Here is a 19,719-nt window from a genome sequence, read left to right as displayed (position 1 = left end):
CCATCTGATCACGTCTATGATAAATACTGGATGCTGAAAATGGACTACAACTTTCTGTGCTGTCCAGACTCATTACATAACACTTACTTTACCCATTTGCCTCCAATGAGCTTATCCTTCATTACACACACACACACACACACACACACACACACACACACAAGCACACACACAGTGGGATTCACAATTAAGCTGAATCAGGATGCAGGTCGGTTGAGGAGCGTCTGCTGACTAGACAGCACACTCCAAGAGGAAAAGAGACAAGCTGTGACATGAACTAGCCTGATCTGAACAACTGGGTCCAGAAAGCCCATTATGTCGTTGTTTGTCCACTACATTAACACAAAACAACAAAACACAATTTACAGTTATTATTATATCATTATTACTAATGATTTACTCTTACAATTTAACTAAACTGAAAGAGTGAAACAAATATGCTTCTCATTCAAATCTCATCAAATCAATTGGCTGAGGATGCCCATTTTTAATTCTTCTGTTTTTCTCTTTTGCGTTCTTCCAGTTTGCTACTTGTAAATTACGTTTGGAGATACAGCTGAAAGTGTACATGCTATTGATGTTTGGGCATCACTTGCAAACATTTCCACTATCAATACAAAATCTGATGACGGAAAACAGAATTTTCGAAAGTAAATTCCATAAATTCTATAGATAGACAGACAGACAGACAGACAGACAGACAGACAGACAGACAGACAGACAGACAGACAGACAGACAGACAGACAGACAGACAGACAGACAGACAGACAGATACAAACTACTTGAGCTGAGATGCTATCTCAAGGTCAAATTATTTATTTCTCTATGCTAATCAACAATGCTATCCTATCTCAGTATTTAAATTGCATCTTATGAATGGGTAGATTTAGAAATGTGTCAGTAAGTACATTTTTCATTCACAGAAATGTGAATGACAAAAAAATATAAATCTGGGGTGTTGGTAAAAAAAAAAAACCATGATAGAATTAAGACAAGCGAAGTATCAAAGAATATAACTCAGACCTTGCAGAAAAGCGGAAAAACACGTCACTGCTGTCAACCAATCCCTCCATCGGTCTCAAGATGAAGCTCTGAAAAGCTCAGAGGTAAAACTTTAATGATTCCCAGCGTTCAATGTTTCCAGCATCCTCTTGTTTTTCTTTCTCTATAATGAGCACAGCCAATCACCAATCAAGATTCTTGCCACCTTTGAGAACTGGATAACAGGTTTTTGGTTGTTGATGCATCAAAGAGAAAAGACGGGAAACACACAAAAGCTTTCCTCCATGCTGGGAACTCATATCTCAGCCTATTTCTATAGAAAGAAGAACACAGAATATTTTGCTGGATCTTATTTTTAAGAATGATTGGTTTCTCTCCCCATCTCCTCAGCATAAGAATATTGATTTCTGTTGTGGGACTTGTGGGTAATGTATTTCTCATATTTTCCATCATTCAAACTACGAACTCCAAAATTAAATCGTTTGAGTTCTTTCTTTTAGGACTGGCTTCAGCAAATTTGGAGGAAATTGTTATTGTCAACATCTATGACATCGTCCTCCTCCAGACTTCCTCCACAACCACCAGCATTTGGTTGTGTAGCTCACTCAAGTTCCTAACCATGTTTGGGGAAATTAGCAGCATTCTCTTCACTGTCCTCATCAGCGTATACCGCTACCAGAAGCTGAGAAATGCCGACAAGAGGGCCAACCTCCAAATCTACCTCGACAGCATCAGGTCAGCCAAGATGATGATTGGGGTTTGTGTGATGTTCTCCGTGCTACTAAGCATCCCTGTTTTTGCCATAAGTGCTAAGGACTCTGCAGAGAATGGCACTGGTAACAGCACTGGCTGCCCTCCAGACTTCTTCCAGTGCGATAGATATAATTGTCATTTAGCTAATGGTATTTACAAGTACCTGTTCATCCTGCTGTGCAACCTGCTGCCACTGATCATTGTTACAGTCACCAGCTGCCTCATCATCTCAGTGATCCTGAACAAGAGAAGGATGGTGACACCGGTAGTGAGCGTGAGCGGGTCAAGCCAGTTAGTCAGGAGCAGAAAGGATCCAAGGCTCCAGCGAAGTTCGATAGCTGTGCTGGCTGCGATGGGATTGTTCCAGGTGGACTGGACTCTTTACCTGATCTTACAGTTGACTTTTAGCCCTCACGACTTACCTTTTTGGGCAGAGATGGAGTACTTTATCTCAACCTCTTATACATCCATCAGTCCGTACATGTATGGGATTGGGAATAACCTGTTTTCTTTCAAGACCCTGTTAAAGAAGTGACTTAAATCTTTTCTTCAGACCATTCATCATCATAACACAGCAGTTCAGGAATTAGTCTGAAAACGTTCATAATATAAGAATATTTTATGATATAATAACATAATCTTTGTCGCTGACTATCTTTTGTACTTAACTTTCTTTGACGGAATAAAAACATGTATGTACAGCACCAAAATTTGCCGGGAAATGGTCAAAGTTAATAATCACGTACAAAGTCTATTACTGTCCACCACACTAAGAATTTAGTCTGTGCTTAGAACTTGTATTTTTGAAGTTCATGGGATTAAGGCTATACAATTTAATCATTGATATTATTGTATTATTTTTGAAATAAATAAAAAAAAAGACAATCTTCGGGATTCATGGCATGAAATTTTTATTTTTAACTCACGCTGTCACAATATCTGGACAATTTGCACTCAAAGATCATCACCATTTCACAAATTGCTATACTTGACTGCTTGCATTTGATTGACTTTTTTGCCTGCCAATAAAACTGATTTTTAATTCTATGTTATTAACTAAAAATACCAACCAAAAATATGATGTACCTGAGATATGATGACTTGATGATGTGTTAAAATTTGATTTAAAATTAAAGTGAACTTAAAAAGACCATACAAAAATTTTGCGCACTATTCATCATCTGTACTGTACTGCTGCCTCTTTTACATCAGTGACACCAGGATGTCGCAGCTGTCCACAAATAGTTGATTTTTAAGAAAAATAAATCCACACTAATGTTTCTGATGGGTTTTTTTTTTTAGTTGCATACTGCAGATTTTTATAGTGCACGAATATCATACACTTCAATATTTATTATAACAAGAATTTTTTTTTTGTAGGACGATTGTCAAAATTAGATTTTAATTAACAATTTTTTAATCTTTCAGAACATGTTCTGTTGTCACTTCTTTCCTGTGTGCAGAAACGTGGATATGTGACGAACATTCACCACATGTCACTCAAACACTAAATGTAGATTATACAAAAGGGGTGGTGGGATCAACAGCCTACCGAAGGTGTGCGACAGGAACGAACTGACGCACGGCGCCACGAGCTCCTCACGTGAGCACAAAGGATGGGTCGGCTCACGTGGGCTTCTGTCCCACTTCCTTGTTTGGTTAGGCCCCGCCCCCACTGACGTTAACTCCCCACGACGTGAAGTTGAGTCCGGTTGTTGGTGGAGGAGACGGGGATCTACTGACACCAATATAATTATTTATATTTTTTTAATTATTTTAACACCATAAAACTCCCCAGAAACATGTTTATTATTCAAGTGGAGGTTTGTGTAGATGTAATATCTACAAGCAGACAACATATTGTCTATTATTTCTAGGTTTAATCATTTATTTTGCTTGCACTATGGATTATAAACCCTACAACTAATTCCTTCGAGATTAAAAAAAAAAGTAAATATCAACTCCACGCTAGTGATTTAAAATGGGAGTGGAAATTTTACTTATAGACAATCAATGTCAGTATTATTCTGAAAGAATAAGAAGTCATATTTTGGAATCATTGCATTTTAAATAATCTTGAAGTAATAGGTGTCAGAGTGGATTTTCTAAGAGGACATTATTCAGAGTGTGGGTAGAATCTACAGAATTAAGTCAAATGTGTGCATGCTATTTAGCTTTGCTCTGTACTGTGTTGTTGGGATTATTTATTAATTGACCAAGCACATTCTGTAGTGAAATTAAATATAGGATTACGTTCTAATCTGAAGACGATAGGCTATGGGTTTGCTTGATGCATCTTTAAAACCGAAACTTTTGTGGCTCAACATTAGCAATCGCCCATCATTCTCCAACCTTCAATCTAATATCTAAACAAAATTCAGGAAACTCGTGTAGGAATGATAAAATAATTACAAAAAACCTTGTACTTTGATATCTCAGGTTAAATACCAGCCAAATTTTTTTTATAACCGCAATACTTCACCACCATCTTAGTAAGCCGGTTGTTTTGTGTGTTTTGCGACGTGTAATTTCGCACCTGTAAAGACGAGTTAATGTTTTAACTGCGGGCAAAATTTGATGTATTATCAGTGGATTGAAATAAACCCACTATAAAAATGTCTTCACACCGGGTTGTGTGTAGTCATAGTTTTTTGAAGCCACTGAAGCCCAACCATGGAACACATGGCCAGCGAGGTCTTCCGCTGGGAGCTCCGCCGCCATGGCGAGCGTGTGACGTCACAGCATGAGAGCGCGGATGTGTGTGTGTGTGTGTGTGTGTGTGTGTGTGTGTGTGTGTGTGTGTGTGTGTGTGTGTGTCTGTGTGTGTGTGTGTGTGTGTGTGTGTGATCGCGAGGAGTAGAGTCATTGGAGGGTGAGAAGATGAGATAAAGGTAAGAAGTTAAGCAACACAAAGAAGGGGAGACGAGAACAACTCTCTGGATTCTTTTTTTTTTTTTTTTTTTTTCACGCAAAGCATTTCCTCGTAAACTTGCGGGGAGTTGCGCGTGGAGCAGCGGAGCTACATAAAAAAATAAATAAAAAAAATAAAAAAATAAAAACCGGGATGGAGGATTCCCGCGTCCTTCGCGCCGTCGGTGTCACGCGCCATTGGTGGGGGTGATATCGTGCACGCGCCACCGGCTCCACCGGCGTGCACGCGCGGGTCGTTTCGATGTAAGCACCCTGGCGTGGCGCTCGGCCTCCATTTGCCAGTTTGTGTTTATGTTCGACGGATCCGCCGTGGCTCTGTACCCACGAACACGACGCGCAACAGTTGGGAGTTCCACCGCGGAACCGGGAGTTCCGTCGCTAACCGAAGCCCACGAGGAATTACCACCGATGGCGAAAGGTGAGGCGCTAGTTTAACCGCCCAACTTTTTCTTTTTTTTTTTTTTTTTTTTTTGGAGCGGTGGATCAGGCGGCATTCCTCTCTCTCTCTCTCTCTGGTGTGTGTTCGGAAGAAAGAACTGTTTGTCATATAACTTGGATAGTTTTGACTTGCTTCTTATTGGAGGTGATAAACACGGTTGGACGGATAAAAGCAGGGCTTTGTCGGTGTGAACGGGTCCGTCTGAACCCGGGTTAACACCTCCAGGCTCCAGCATCTGTGCGTCGGACGAGGCGGCAGAACCGGTTTGTGAGGTCCACACTGAGATCATCGGTCCTGGTCTGTACAGATAGAAGCGTTTGATTTGAGTGTTCCGATCACACTTTAATCCATCCCCGTTGAACGTTTGAGCCATTCCACCCCCAGGAAGGCTGATGGTCTCTCACCCCCCACCTCACCGAGTCAAAGTCCACTTCCCTGAGACCATGAGGATAAATTCTACAGTATGAATTTAAAAAAAAAATCACCTCACACCTCGTGTTCTGATGGATATAAATCAGGTTGTTGGTTTGGTAGGGGTGCACCTACCTTTTATGGTTTTAATGTATTTATTATTGATTTATTGTTAGATACTGCTTTATTTAATGGAGACATTTCATCCAGGTTCTTATTCTAATTCCCGATAGACTCGTTTTTATGAGTTTGAATTTGAATTGTGAAGATGGCATCTGATCATTTATTGAATGCGTTTTAATTTTGAATGAAAACGATCCTTCCGGTTGGGAAACTCTTCCTGTGTCTTCATCGGTGTTGAGGAGAAGCATCAGCAGCCCCTCCATCCCAGAGATGCTGCCATCACCCACGCCTGAAATAAAACAGCTCAACCAGGTGTTTGTTAGTCTGGTGATCATATCTGTCTTGAAAGATTGTTGTGGTGCCACATTGGATTTAGTGTTAGTAGTAAATGTTTAAGTACTTAAATTACGAGCGTTTTTAGGTCTATCTGCTTCTTAAAGAACACAATGTGTGGGATTATAACTTTAGTTCTGAGGAAGTGAGCATAAAACCACTGGATTCACTTGATATTTATCTAGATATTATGCCTTTTGTTGGCTTTTCATTATGACAAATTCAACATTTATTTCTAAATGACTTCTAAACTTCGGTCAAACACATTTTGTGTTGCACGGGATGACAAACCATTTCCAGATGGTTCTTGTTTACATTTCTCTATTCAACTTCTACGGCCCTCCTTTCTTTTCCACCAGTATTTGCTGTGCTTGAATGATCTGTAATTGCTTTTATTTACGCTTACCAGCATTGTTTCATTCTGTTTGTTTTTTTAATTTTCTATCATCGTTTTGTTTGATTTATTGTTCACATTCAGATCAATAGCCCTGAAGCGTATGCTTCGCTCTACAGTAATAATTAATAGTATTGTACTAATTTTCTGTCAGGTATCAAATGAAGTGTGATGACTACAATCGCTGATGATGCCCGCCACAGACGCTGAAGCTGCGTTAATGGAGGATCCCCAGGCATTAGAAGATAAGGAGGTCAGCTTGAATGGCCTCTCTTCAGTTCCTCCTATTCCCAGCCCTTCCTCGATTCCTCTTGTTCCGACTCCTACAAGACCAAATTTCACTAGTGAGACCATGATTGAGACAAGAGCTGTCTCCATGGCCAGTAATGACTGCAGCTCGTCCGTTGCTTCCCCTGCTGAAGCTAGCCCAGCTAAGCCTGCCGTGACTCCTGTTACGATTGACGGGACAGCGGAAACAACCCCAGCTACCTCACATATAGCGTCAGCATCAGACTCCCTAGGATGCACAGGGACCACTCTGGTCAGCGTGTCAGAATCATCACCATTGTGGCCTGAGTTGCCATCAACCACATTTGGCGGTCCAGATCCAGAAACGGACTCTCCTAATGTGTTGATCTTCAACGGGGTCAGCGTCACTCTGGAGAATAATAACATGTGGAAGCAGTTCCACAGCTGCGGAACGGAGATGATTCTCACCAAACAGGGGCGCCGCATGTTTCCGTACTGCCGATATCGCCTGGCTGGCCTGGATCCTGACAGGAAGTACAGTCTGGTCCTGTCCATCACTCCGTCGGACCACTACAGGTACCGCTGGAACATGCCCAAATGGGAGATTAGCGGGCCAGCAGAAAACCAAACCCAGGGTCTGATGCGAGCTTTCAGCCACCATCACTCACCCTGTCGAGGCTCAGAGTGGATGAGCTCCTTAGTGTCATTTTATAAACTCAAACTGACCAATAATTCCCAAGATCAGGACGGTCAAATCCTCCTACACTCCATGCACCGCTACATTCCGAGGCTACACGTCATCCCTGTCCCGGATGGGCAAGAAGCTGGCAAGCCTCTAGTCAACTGGCTGGAAAGCATCACCTTTACTTTTCCACAAACCGAATTCATGGCAGTAACGACGTATCAGAACTTCCGCATCACTCAGCTGAAAATCAATCATAATCCTTTTGCGAAAGGCTTCAGGGAAGATGGGAACAACTCACGTTTGAACAGGGTCTCCACACTGCCTCCGCCCGAGACGGAGACGATGGAGACGGAGCCTTCTCCTTTAGAACCCGAAGAAATTAAGGAGGAAGCTGTGGATCTTAGGCAAGTTTTACATTTTAATTTATTTTTAACAGGATGTTCTGTCGTGGCCCCTTTTGTAGCCACATCCATACAGTCTGATGGAAACCAATCAAATCGTTTAACTATCTTTGTAAAAGTTTGCCAACTGCATGAAAACCTGAAAGAAAAGAGAGACACATTTTTAATTTAACGGAGTTCATTAACGTTAGAACACTATTAACTATTTCCATTATGGAAAACCCCCCCTAAACTTGCAGCCAATAATGTCAGTGTTCCTGAAGGTAAATAGTGAAGTAGGGGGTAAATGATGACGCTTTTTCCCGCTAAAGAAATTTCTATATAAGGTGGAGGAACCTGAGGTCAATTCCTGGTATAAAGGGAAATCATTAGAGTCGCTATAAATGGAATAACATTCTCTTTCTGGACTCAGGTTCTTACTTAACACTTACATTTTATACAATCATACATCCATTTTCGGATTTCTGGGAGTTTAAAAATGCTATGCAGTAAGTACATAGTCGTAAGCTAGGAAATGGAGGGACTTTCATCTGTGGTTGAATGTGTTATCTCATGACAATCATGACATTATTCAAAAGCACTCGTCACTACAAGGAGCACCTAAAAGCCTTTAATTTTCTCAAAAACCGACAGTGCGCCTTATAATCCAGTGCACCTTATATATGGAAACGGTTTAAAAATAAGCCATCTATTGAAGGTTCACCTTTTAATCAGATGCGCTTTTTAAATCCAGTGTGCCTTATATGTGAATAAGGTTTTAAAATAAGCCATTCATTGAAGGTGCGCCTTATAGTCCAGTGCGCCTTATAGTGCAGAAAATACTGTCGTTACTTGACATCTGTAACCAAAATCCCTTATTTTTGTGATATAGTATGAAGCGCACCACCTCCGCTCCTGCCCCTCTCTCAACTGAACAAGAAACTAGAATCATCCTGAAGCCCATAATGTCTTCCCCTGGTGGCGGGGATGAATCTTATGTTCCCTGTATCGGAGGCAAGCATGCCCTCGGTGAGCTCGTGCTTGTCCAAAAGCGTCCGCGTTTGGAACCAGAGGGAGAACCCCAGCCCGTCAGTGATGTGCGGAAGGAAAGAAAAACACCCACAGATATGTCTGTGAGTCCTGCCTCCACCACATCCACCCCACGATCCTTACGTGGCTACCGCAAGAAGAGGAAGAGGATCAACAGGCGCTGGGCAAATTCCAGGGGGAAAGTGTGGAAAGCTGCAAAGGCCTCTCAAGCTGTACTCCACTGCCCATCGTCATCTGTCCCCATGCAGGATGATGTGGAAGGCCTGTTGTTTCTGTCATTCAGCTCAAAGGTAAAACATGGATAATCACTGCAAATAACACTGAAAATATTTGTTTTCAGCCTAATTCCAAGTGTTGAGTTTTCACTGAAACTACACACCGTCTTGAAATTGTTTTTTTTTTTTTTGCATTCCGTAGTGATTATAGTTGAAATCTTAAAGCTTTAAATTTCTTCTCTGAAACAGGAAGCTCTTGAGTTTCACGTCAGTGACAATCCAGACAAGAACACGTCACCTGCAGCTCCAGAAACGACACAGATGAGGGTGAATCACAAAGGTGAGCAATAAAAAAAAAAGTCTCTTTTACTTTATCCCTGTAACAAATGCTTTCATGCAGCAGCGAATATTGAATGTTTTGAAAGGGATGCATTAACTGCATAAATTAATTTTAATCCGCTTACGATGAGTGTGATGCTATACCACTCAATCCTCTGAAAACACGTTGCTGATGTTTCAGTGGAGGAGATTCGAGAGATGGAGGAGGAGAAGATAGCTCGTGTGGAGGCCGTCCTGCTCCAGGACTTCCAGGTTCTCAAACACAGACAGGTCATCCATCCGGCGCTGCAGCAGGGTGAGTTCGCACAAACACACGTGAACATCCCAGTGGTTAAGTAGCTTTTACTAAAGTAATTTCACACCTTTTTTGTCCTTGCTCTAGTGGGGTTGAAGTTGAGCTCTTTAGACCCGACCAAATCCGTCGACCTGCAGTATCTGGGGGTTCTTCTGTCGCTTCCGCCCATGGAGCTGCCACAACAAGGCCACGCCACATCTCCCAGTATGTTTGAGTCATTTTTGGAATTTCTTGTATGCCTAACGGCATTCAGTTTGGACACAGAAAGGTTTTTGTTTTGACATAAAATAAAGATACATGTTTTATTTGTTTAAAACAGTTATTATTCAGGTGACAGGCAGTGGAAAAATAGATTTTTCATGTGAAAATACCCCCTTGTGAAACCTGCCACGGCTGTCAGTGTTATTGTATTTCCATCATGCCCGGTTCATTTAAAACATTAGTCGTGCAGTTTCAACGATGTGGAAACACTGTTTTAGCTGTAAAAGAAAAATAATAAAAGTGCTGCGTTTTTATCCTCCTGACAAAGAAATGATGGAGGATAAAAATATCAACACGTCCATCCGTTAGAACTTCTGTCCAGAACCTCTCCTCCTAATAGTTTATATAGCAACCATGACAAATAGTTTGGCATTCCAGCATTTTAAATCCAACTTTTTACTGTTTCCATAGAAACACTTTTTTGTGGGGGGGTTGGCCATTGTCTTATTTATATCCAAAACACTGTTCACATTGCAGTTTATAGAACAGGTCCTTTTTTTTTTTTTTTGTATGTTTGATGGACACGGTTGAAAAAAAGTCTGTGGGTATAAAGCAGGAAGCCCCCTGAATATAAGATTCCTTCTTAGCTGGAGACTGATGCATGTTTTCTTCACAGACGGGGGGTTGCCGTTCGTCTCCCGCACAGGAAAGACGAGTGACGTGACAAAAATAAAAGGATGGAAAAACAAGTTTGTAAGGAGTAAAGAAACCTCTCCCTCCAATGGTGACGGTAAGCTGCAGTCTTCTCTGTATCATTCAGAGGGATTTATGTCATCTAATTACGGAGATATTAATAGCACTGGAAGCGACTGAATGTGCTTGTGTCTGATTCATTACTCCTCACCGATGAATTAAAGCCTCTTTATTGTTTCTTTCCCGTAGGACCAGAAAAGAATCTCTCTGCTTTCTGCAGCAACATGTTGGATGAGTATTTGGAAAGCGAAGGCCAGTACATCAGCGAGCGTGCTGCTGCCTTCTCCACCAGCCCCGAGGGCCCCGTGGCCTATCAACTGCCTACCAGGAGCTCCAGCTATGTAAAGACCCTGGACAGCGTACTCAAGAAAAACGCTGCCTCCAAAGGCCCCACGAGAACCAACAGACCCTGTCCCCTCTCCCACAAACGTCCCTCCTCCTCCTCCTCCAATGCGATGACATCAACGGCTCCTCCTCCAGCTCGATCCATACAGACTTCTGCGTCTCCACACATTCAGTCTGAAGCTGCGTTGATAGGAAATATTGCTGCTGGGTCTGTCAGCAGTAGTTCGGTTACACTGAGGTGAGGACATGTTTAGAATTTGTCTTGATTTTTAAGGGTTTTGGATGCTTCTCAACATAGAATCACATGAAGTTCCAACAATTCATATTATTTCTGTTATTGTCTCTTTATTGTCTCTAATCTTTCCACAATTAATTGTTTGGTAAAATGTTTATTATTATGTTGTTGTGATGTGTTCTTGTCCAACCACCAGTCATAAACTGAATATTTTCAATTTGCTTTAATTTAAGATTAGTCAAAGCAACAAATATTCACACCCATCATATTGTTAAGAATATTAGCAGACATGGGATTGAAATGTTAATACATTTAATAAGTTCTTAGTAAGATCTTGAATGACTCGCAAACATGTGATTCTTGTATCTTGTACATTCATGTCGTGACCATCCATACGTAAGTCACAAGTGTTTAGTATTAGGGTCATTTTCAGAAATGTTTTACAGGCTTCATTTATTTTTAAAGAAAAGCTCATGTTTGAATAAAAGGGATAATTTCATCACACTTTGCAGGCTTTGAAAAGCTTCACATTCCTGTTATTGAATTACAAAGAAAAACTTTACTTCACAAAAACATTCAAATTAACAACATTGCTTCCTCCTCAGATTATTGACGCCAGAAGCCAGACGGCCATTGATCTCTGGGCTGAGCCATGGACCAACACACAAGCCAACAGGCTTCACTAAGGCCCAGTTAAAACTGTTAGAGATGGAGTCTGGAGCCATGAACACGGGTCTGAACAGAACCAATCTGACCCCGGAGCGGCTGGAGGTGGCCCTGTCTGCCATACTGTCCAAAAAGGTGTGCATCTAGAGAACTGTATGAGTGTACCAGCAGGGATTAGGACTGTCTATTACTTTAGATAAATAGGACTCCTTTTAAAATATAAAATTGTAATCTATAATCAAGATGTTGTGATAACACTCGTTAAAATGGTTGAAATTCCCTTTCATGACTCTCCTTTCCTTTGAATTAGATGCTGCCCAGTCAGTTTATGAAGGTACCCCAGTACCCCAGTTGTAAAGCTGAGCAGCCTGACTGTGGGAAAGATTCCTGCCGGCTGGGCTGTGTGTGTTCTAGCCTGCTCCATCTGAACTCAGGTCCCCTCCACTGCCGTCAGCCTGAATGCATGTTTGGCTGCGCCTGCTTCAAGCGCAGGAACGCAGAGCCGTTGTCGGCGGGGAAGAGTGGACAACAGATTCAACCTGCTTCCTGTAAGAACGAACCGTTTGATATCATTTGTGTGTGTTCTTTGTATTCTGGCTGCTGTATTTCTACTGTGTTTGTTTTTCTTTGACCTCATTTCACACTTCTGAAGCTTTGTGATAAAGGTTAACCAATTAATGTCATTTAAAGAACTTCTTTTCCGAATTTTCCTCCCCTTTTTTGGGGGGGGTAACATTTTAATGAAATACTTTTTCTATCCCCAGCTTTGGCTAATTTGGATCGTGCTGTCCAGCCGTGCCCTTGGTCACGTGTTCATAGACTGTGGAACTGCAAAGCTGATGAGGATCCTGAGCCTCTCTTTGCCCCTAAAAGTGCTGTTGTTTGTTCTGTCCCTGCAAAGACTGTAAGACGCAGCACCAAATCCCATCCGCCGTCAATGGTAAAATAAGTCTCTCTCTTGATGAATTTAGGAGGCTGTCTCAATCTGCCCAAATTTTTAGTCTGAAAACTCTGCCTATATTTATATTTGTGCCTTAACATTGCAGATTCGAGAAGAAGATAAGGATCCGGTGTATAAATACTTGGAGAGCAAGATGACGTGTGCACGTGTGAGAGAGTTCAACAGCAAACCTCCTCCTGAAGTCACCTTAGAGCTCGTGCCCAAAACACCGCAAAAACAGGCCAACATGACAGCTGACAGCCATCAGCGAATGTTCCACACTGTATGGTCACTTAAACAAGCAGGTAAAGAATCAAGACGGAGGCATTTTTTAATTTGTGCTGTCAGTGTTTCACCAGGTACTGAGTTCTTTCCTACTCTTGTCTGATTCACATTCTGATGTTTGACGTTATGTCCTCCAGCAGGCGGAGCCTCTCAGGCGACCACAGTCAGTGAAACACAAGTACGGAAGCAAATCGAGATACAGTCTACATGTCAGTGGTCGAAGGACCGCAAAAAGATCCAGGATACATTAGGCCGACGCTTGAATCAGGATAGGCTCGATCGGCGTTTCTGTATAGGACCTTATTGTATCAACCCGCTGGCCAAGATCGTCATGAAGAAACCCAGTGACTCCGTCATCACCTACAGGGTAGGTCTCTGTGTGCTGTGATGCTCAAAAAGTTTCACTATAAGGCACATCTGATTATAAGGCGCACCTTCAATGAACGGCCAATTTTAAAAATGTTTTTTATTTATAAGGCGCACGGGATTACACTGTCGGTTTGAGAAAATTAAAAAGCTTTATAATACTAGTATGGCTTTGCTAGTGGTTTGACTAGTCCACCCATCTGCCAACCTGACCCATAGAAACACAATTTTAGGAATACCATAAAGTAATTTCTCCAAAAAAAAAAAAAAGAAGAAATTTCTCAAGAATATCTTCTTTTCTGCTCCACCTTAAAGATACACATCAGTAAAGTGTCCAAATCCACCGATAATGAAGAGTCCGATGACACCAACAAGGCAGATCTGAATACAGAAGAGGAAGGTAGCCAAATTGAAAATTCAAACATAATTCCAGGGGTCACACCCTTCCTGAGAGGAATTTTACCTTCAGGCATATTGAGAACCATGACCAAACCTGCTGGCTGCCAAGAGGCGCGTGGACTCATACAGGTAAAAGGTTAGGGAATGACTTACGCACACACGCACACACACACACACACACAGACTGAAAAGGCAAAAGTAAAGAACAACTGAACTAAATATCTTTGCATTTCTTCTTCTGTAGGTTAATGGCAAATCTTACAATCATGCCAAACTGTTGCTGGGGAGCATGGGATCACTACATCCAGCCAACCGCCTTGCAGCATACGTCACCGGCCGGTTGCCTGTGTCTGCTGGTCTGTGTCTCAAAACCTCACAGAAGCCAGACACTGCTGACAAAATCAACGCTTCTGGCACTCTGCACATAAAAGCTGCTGGTACCGTCGTCCCTACAGCCAAACCTGAAAGGAAAACCACTGAGCAGAAGACACCGGCACACCCACCAGGTAAAAGGGTCTTTCTGGATTCAGCACATTTATTTTCTAGCTCATCAAAAGGAGGAAAATGTGATCAACCCTCCATAAAGTCATCAAAGGAAACAAAACTAGAACCACCTCATGACTAACATAGTGAAACCAGGGCTGGCAGGCGAATCCTGAGGAGATAATTTAATGCTCTTTTGCCTTTGTGTTCATTTCTTGTTATACTTGAAAGGTATAATCTGTCTCACCTCTTGTCTCCCCTCTCTGCTCTGCATTTTTTTTTGGTATTCAGTTCAAGCATCCCAGCCAGACTCTTTGAGGAAAGTATGCATCACCGTAAAACAGCAGTCACAAAGCCCACCGACGGTCAGCCCCGCCAAACCGTTTGTCTCAGGTCAAGGAAAAATTGTCTGCCCCTTCCAGACATCCTTCACTACCTCAAACATCTCTCTCATAGTGTCTCCATCCCTGAAAACCCCCAGCTTCTTAGAAAAAAATGACACCTATTCATTCAGGATCTTCCCTCCAGCTAACAATGTCCCCACAGGCCCAAATCCGCCTGGAGTCATCCTGCCTGGGGGCTTCACCCTCATTCAACTCCCCAAAAATGGAGATGGTGGAGTGACACAACCATCAGGGAACACTGGACACGTGGCTGTTGTAGACAAAGACTCGCCACCAGAAGGTGGTTTGTGTAAGGCTGACCACTTATCAGCTGATTCAGATGCAAATTGTGAAGGTTTGGACACGTCGACTAGAGGAGAGGACCGGCTGAGCAGCAGTTCAGTGGAGTCCGGCTCCTCCCCTGCTCTGACGTGTAATGAGACATTGGAGGAGAACAACAAAGACATCAGGAAAGTGGACTCCAGCCCGGATAGCTCCTCAGAGGATTTGAGCTCGGATTCATCAGACTCCTGTGAGGAGGATGACGAAGATGTAAGTTACTCGATAAGGAAGCGGTGGAGCTTTCAATGAAACCTCTGTAACTGAAGTAAGGTTAGAAAAAATTAAAAATGTAAAATATGGATTAAAAAGCATAAGCGCAATGTGCACTGTATATATTGGGTCTCATGTATTATTGGTCAGTGATTATTGGGTGGTGAAATCATAGCTGACCAATAGAGGTGATTATTTGAACCCAGATCATTTTCAAAAATAGCCAAGTTTCGAATACAGTCATGAATTTCTTTTTAAAAAATAAAAATGCAGAAATATTTGATCTCAAATCAGTATAATGCAATTGATTTAAAAAATTGTATATACTTGCACACTTAAAATGTATTTAATTTTGTCTTTAGGAGGACTTGGTAGATGTTGAGAATGTAAAAGAAGGAGAGCAAGGAATGGCCATCATTAAAATGAAAGAAGACCTGAAAGCTTTGGGGGAATCATGGTAAGACATATGTGTGTGTGTGTGTGTGTGTGTGTGTGTGTGTGTGTGTGTGTGTGTGTGTGTGTGTGTGTGTGTGTACATTAGCTTTTCTGCTATTGAAAGAAAAGCATTACAAGAAAGACCCTCAACGTTAATTATTTTTATTTTCCAGCAATGCTTTGGAATCGACGAGGAAACTCAGCGAGGTAAGTCTTCAATCTGTAGTGCTTTTTTCTCAAATAAGACATTATTTTGATGATTACCTAAACTGACCTGACTTCATTATCCTCGTTCAATAGATTTTATGTTGTTGGTCCTGTTTTGAGTAGAGCTGTCTTTATCCATTCTAGGATCAGAAGAGAAATGAACACAGTCTGGATAAGGAGAAAAAAAGGCGCAGCAGTCATACCGTCCTGGAAAGGCAAAGACGGTCTGCGCAGCGCCACCTCTTCAACAACCTCCAGCTGGTCCTACAGAGCAACCCCAACGCCGCCAGGCTCCGCGTCCTCGCACTGGTCAGTTCCTCATTCTAATCAGCCAGGATGTCATCGTGTTATTGAGTAACGCTGGGACATAAAGTACATGACAGCTGCTAAAGAAAAAAAAATTAGTATATTAAAAAAATGTCTTTAATAGTAGATGTAGCATTAGGTGTAGCAAGTCCAGGCCATAACACTACTTCAGCCTCAACTCAACAGTTGTCATGAATACCAAAACAAATAGCAGCCTATCGGTAAACTTGATTCAGAATAGTAGAGACTTCCGTTTAGCAGTTACCTAAAATCAGGAGACGGATGAGCAGGGAGTGTGAAGGAGCCGTATGTTCACACTTAGGGGGCATTTTTCTCCTGCTCTTGAGTGATCCAGGCTACATCCATAGCATTGTTTATGTCTAGCCATGGGTCGGTTTTTCATTTCCTGGTTGGACAAAACATTTTTCTCAGGGATTCTTTTTCAATTTTATTTATGTTCTTCATAACACATTAGAAACAGACGCATGGTTTCAGGGGTGATAAACTGCACGAGTTGTTATTGGTCGCTTTAAGAGTGCTTTAAGTCAAAGAAACTATCGGTACTCTTTGCTGTTCATTCAAGTTCAACAAGTTTTATTCAGAGTTTTGCATCTCTGATCTTTATTCTGTTTTACTCCGATTGCAGGCCCAGAGTGAGATCAAGAATCTGGTTGACACATGCAAATTTCTTGAAGAGCAGAAGAATAGGCTGATGCACATACAGTCTGTTTATGTGGATAGACTTTCTGTTTTGACTGGTGTGTATTTGTTCATTGTCATTTTGTCATTATCTCACTTCCTGCTGATTTATGTATTATTTAAATTTGTACAGTGCAGTTACTTGAAGCTTAATTTGTATTATGCTTGTTAAATCTTTAATAATCAGTCAAGTAACTGATGAATAGTAATCCATTTCCAGCTTTTGTTGATGTAAACATTTAAGACCAAATCTTTAATTTTTGTTTTGAATTCCCACCTTTTCAGGAAAATCTGTTGCGGCAATAAAAGTCAAGCTGATGGAGATCTATGACAAGCAGAAAATGAGAGAGAAGAGCAGGAAGTGGGTGCCATTCTATTCCCGTCTGCTCCAGTCTAGAGCTGCGCTGCTGGCGGACGCTAACCCTGAGTCTGACCCTCAGCCCCGCCACACACCCCTGCTACAGACTGACCCCTGCAGGGACACATTTCCCCCTAATACACACACAATTACAGCCCAGAACAGTGTAGAGCAGACACCCAAACCCCCAGACACACACATTCCGGCCCATGAAGAGGGTACTGCACCCTCACTAGAGATAACGAATGAGCCGGGTGGACCTGAAGCGCCAGCCAAAGAAAGTATGTCCAATTCCCAAATAGAGAGCGATCCTCCAGCCCCTTCCGTAGTTGAACCTGAGGTTACCACGGCCCAGGACACACACTTACCTGAATTCATGGAGCTGCCCAAAGCCCCTCCCATTCAGCCTCATCTGACAGTGGCTCTTCCTTTGGTTCGCTCCAAGGACGGCAGAATCATACTTCCCTCTTCTGTCAAACCAAGTAAGTTTAAGCATGCTGCCCTTATTGTATTTAATCCAGGAGTTATTTATGTGTGTCATTACGCTCTAACAGACGTTCTTTTTTCTGTCAGATTCTCAGGGCTTATATACATTAATGGTTGTCAATCCCAAGCAGAAGAGAGAGAAAACTGAAGCTGACATGCAGCCTCCTGATGTGGACCAACAGATGAACCTTGTTAATTCTGACCGCCCCACAGAAAGCAGTCACGTTTCGGACGAGGAAAAAACTGTCGCATTCCCAAACTCAAGACAAATTCTTTCAGACAAAAACTCCGCCCTAGCTAGGCTTGTCCAACTCAACAAATCATTGTCTGCACCTTCCCCAGTTCTAGACTGTACATTGAAAACCCAGGAGGGCACAGTGGTGGGTTTAAAGAAAAGTGCATCCCAGAGTTTTAATAATATGTCTGAAGTTCCTACTTCTATTGATGCGAAGCCTAATGGGAGCCCCACTGTGGCCCACCGTGCCAGAGGCAGGCCCCGAAAACACCCCATTAGTAAAAATGGAAGATCTGCTGTGGTGCGAGACTCCAGAAAACGTGTCAGTGACAGTGACACATCCTTGGTGGCTGGAGAGGACCAAAGGCAGGCGACCCGGGGAGCGAACACTGAATGTCCGGTGCCAGTCAAACGAGGCAGAGGAAGGCCGCCAAAGAAAAAGCATGGCGAAAGTCCCAATCAGTTTAAATACGAGGAGGACATTTCTTTCAGATTGCCCAAGCATCTTGAAAGCACCGATAACAAACTCACACCAAATCTCACGTCAACTCCCAAGGCTGGAGAAGGGAAAGCGTCTCGACCTTTAACCCGAGGTTCTTTAGGGAAGGACTTCCCCAGTGAAAAGAAACGCTCCTGGATCGACGTAGAGAAGACACTGGAGCCTGATTTTGATTCTGATTATTCCTCGTAGCTCCTTGTCTCTACACAATCCATGCCGTCGAATGACCTCCATCTTTAAGATGATACTCCATCTTTGTTTATGCTAACACAAAACTCAGTGGATATTTTTCATAGTAAAGAAAAACAGTTGATTTTCATGAATAGAATATATGAAGAAAAAGTTATAGACCCTATGAATATATGAATGAGTTGAAAAATTACTCCAAGGCTCAGTTCTGAGAACATGTTTTTCATGCCTTTTTTTAAATTTGTTGTTTGTTTGCTTTCACCCACATTCATTGTTTACTGCATAAAAGTGTTGCGTAAAAGTTTGTTTTTGCAAGCTGGACAGATTGAATCCGGTATGTTGAGCGTTACAGTGAATAAATATGTTTATCGCAAACAGGATCAGAAAATACACTGCTCCATGAACTCTGAAATATTAAGTTATGGCTTTTTTTTTATCAAGAGAACTGTTGATACTTTGGTCCCTGTGAGATTTTTTTCTACACTAACTCAGTGAAACATCTTCGGTAGTAGATTTCTGGCTGAAACCACCCATGTCTGCCCATGTCTGCTATAGTTTGTGATAACATTAATGATCTGCACTCTGGGGAGTGAGCTCAGTACTATGCATATAAAGATAATGTGTCACAAGCAATCAAGCAGGGTGAAAGCTATTAGCCGTTGATTGTAGCTCTGAAATGATCTCTAGAAATATTTGAGTTTGCTTTTTTCCCAATTGCAAGTTGATTTATGGAAACACTGGTTTTACTGTTACTTCAGCTGAAAATGTGAAAAAGTTATGCAGTCTTTAATATCAATAAAAACCGTAATAAATTTATTATGGTCCCCCTTATCCACCCCCCCCTTTTTTTATTTCCTGATTTCAGGAGTTCGTTTTTTTCCACAGTTGCAGCTAAAAAAAATGGGTTAAAGAGGAAATAATTTTCTTGCACATTTCAAATGAATTCTATCAGCTGAATTTATTGTAAAATGCTGTGAGAAGCGCTGGTACTGTCGCTACTCGTGCATGTTATGATTACTGTCACGAATCACTTTGTTTTTTTTAGTTTTGTTATTTCACTACATATGGAAATGAGAGTGAATCACTACCTGCCTGCA

At 41.9% G+C, this 19,719-nt stretch overlaps 2 protein-coding genes across 3 annotated transcripts; both read left to right on the top strand.

Annotated features, from left to right (window-relative positions):
• Nucleotides 1-1,364: 1,364 nt before the first annotated feature.
• Nucleotides 1,365-2,291, top strand: ora6 (olfactory receptor class A related 6). Its single transcript, XM_068343169.1, has one exon. The coding sequence runs from the start codon at nt 1,365-1,367 to the stop codon at nt 2,289-2,291; it is 927 nt and encodes a 308-aa protein (XP_068199270.1).
• A 2,259-nt stretch (nt 2,292-4,550) lies between these two features.
• Nucleotides 4,551-19,569, top strand: magl (MAX dimerization protein MGA-like). 2 transcript variants are annotated; one of them, XM_068341711.1, is made up of 22 exons: nt 4,551-5,105; nt 6,542-7,725; nt 8,594-9,041; nt 9,216-9,306; nt 9,487-9,600; nt 9,688-9,804; nt 10,478-10,591; nt 10,744-11,137; nt 11,740-11,935; nt 12,111-12,348; nt 12,565-12,740; nt 12,847-13,045; nt 13,163-13,392; nt 13,707-13,919; nt 14,035-14,296; nt 14,565-15,208; nt 15,571-15,665; nt 15,817-15,850; nt 15,995-16,159; nt 16,803-16,914; nt 17,141-17,695; nt 17,787-19,569. In XM_068341711.1, exons 2-22 carry the CDS (start codon nt 6,575-6,577, stop codon nt 18,623-18,625), a joined length of 6,387 nt encoding a protein of 2,128 aa, XP_068197812.1. In that variant the 5' UTR covers nt 4,551-5,105; nt 6,542-6,574; the 3' UTR covers nt 18,626-19,569. The 2 variants fall into 2 exon arrangements, with proteins under 2 accessions (XP_068197812.1, XP_068197813.1); XM_068341712.1 differs by having other exon boundaries at nt 4,589-4,647.
• The last annotated feature ends 150 nt before the right edge of the window (nt 19,570-19,719 follow it).

The sequence above is a fragment of the Antennarius striatus genome, chromosome 19 (genome assembly GCF_040054535.1).
Source record: "Antennarius striatus isolate MH-2024 chromosome 19, ASM4005453v1, whole genome shotgun sequence".
NCBI lineage: Eukaryota > Metazoa > Chordata > Actinopteri > Lophiiformes > Antennariidae > Antennarius > Antennarius striatus.
Note: the sequence above shows the minus strand (reverse complement) of the source record. Positions and strands in the feature narration are given on the sequence as shown.

Coding starts and splice junctions, on each gene's coding strand:
- ora6 (XM_068343169.1), top strand. CDS start 1,365: ATGATTGGTTTCTCTCCCCATCTCCTCAGCATAAGAATATTGATTTCT.
- magl (XM_068341711.1), top strand. CDS start 6,575: ATGATGCCCGCCACAGACGCTGAAGCTGCGTTAATGGAGGATCCCCAG. Junction 13,393..13,706: donor ACTCCGTCATCACCTACAGG/GTAGGTCTCTGT, acceptor TCCACCTTAAAG/ATACACATCAGTAAAGTGTC. Junction 15,851..15,994: donor CGACGAGGAAACTCAGCGAG/GTAAGTCTTCAA, acceptor TATCCATTCTAG/GATCAGAAGAGAAATGAACA.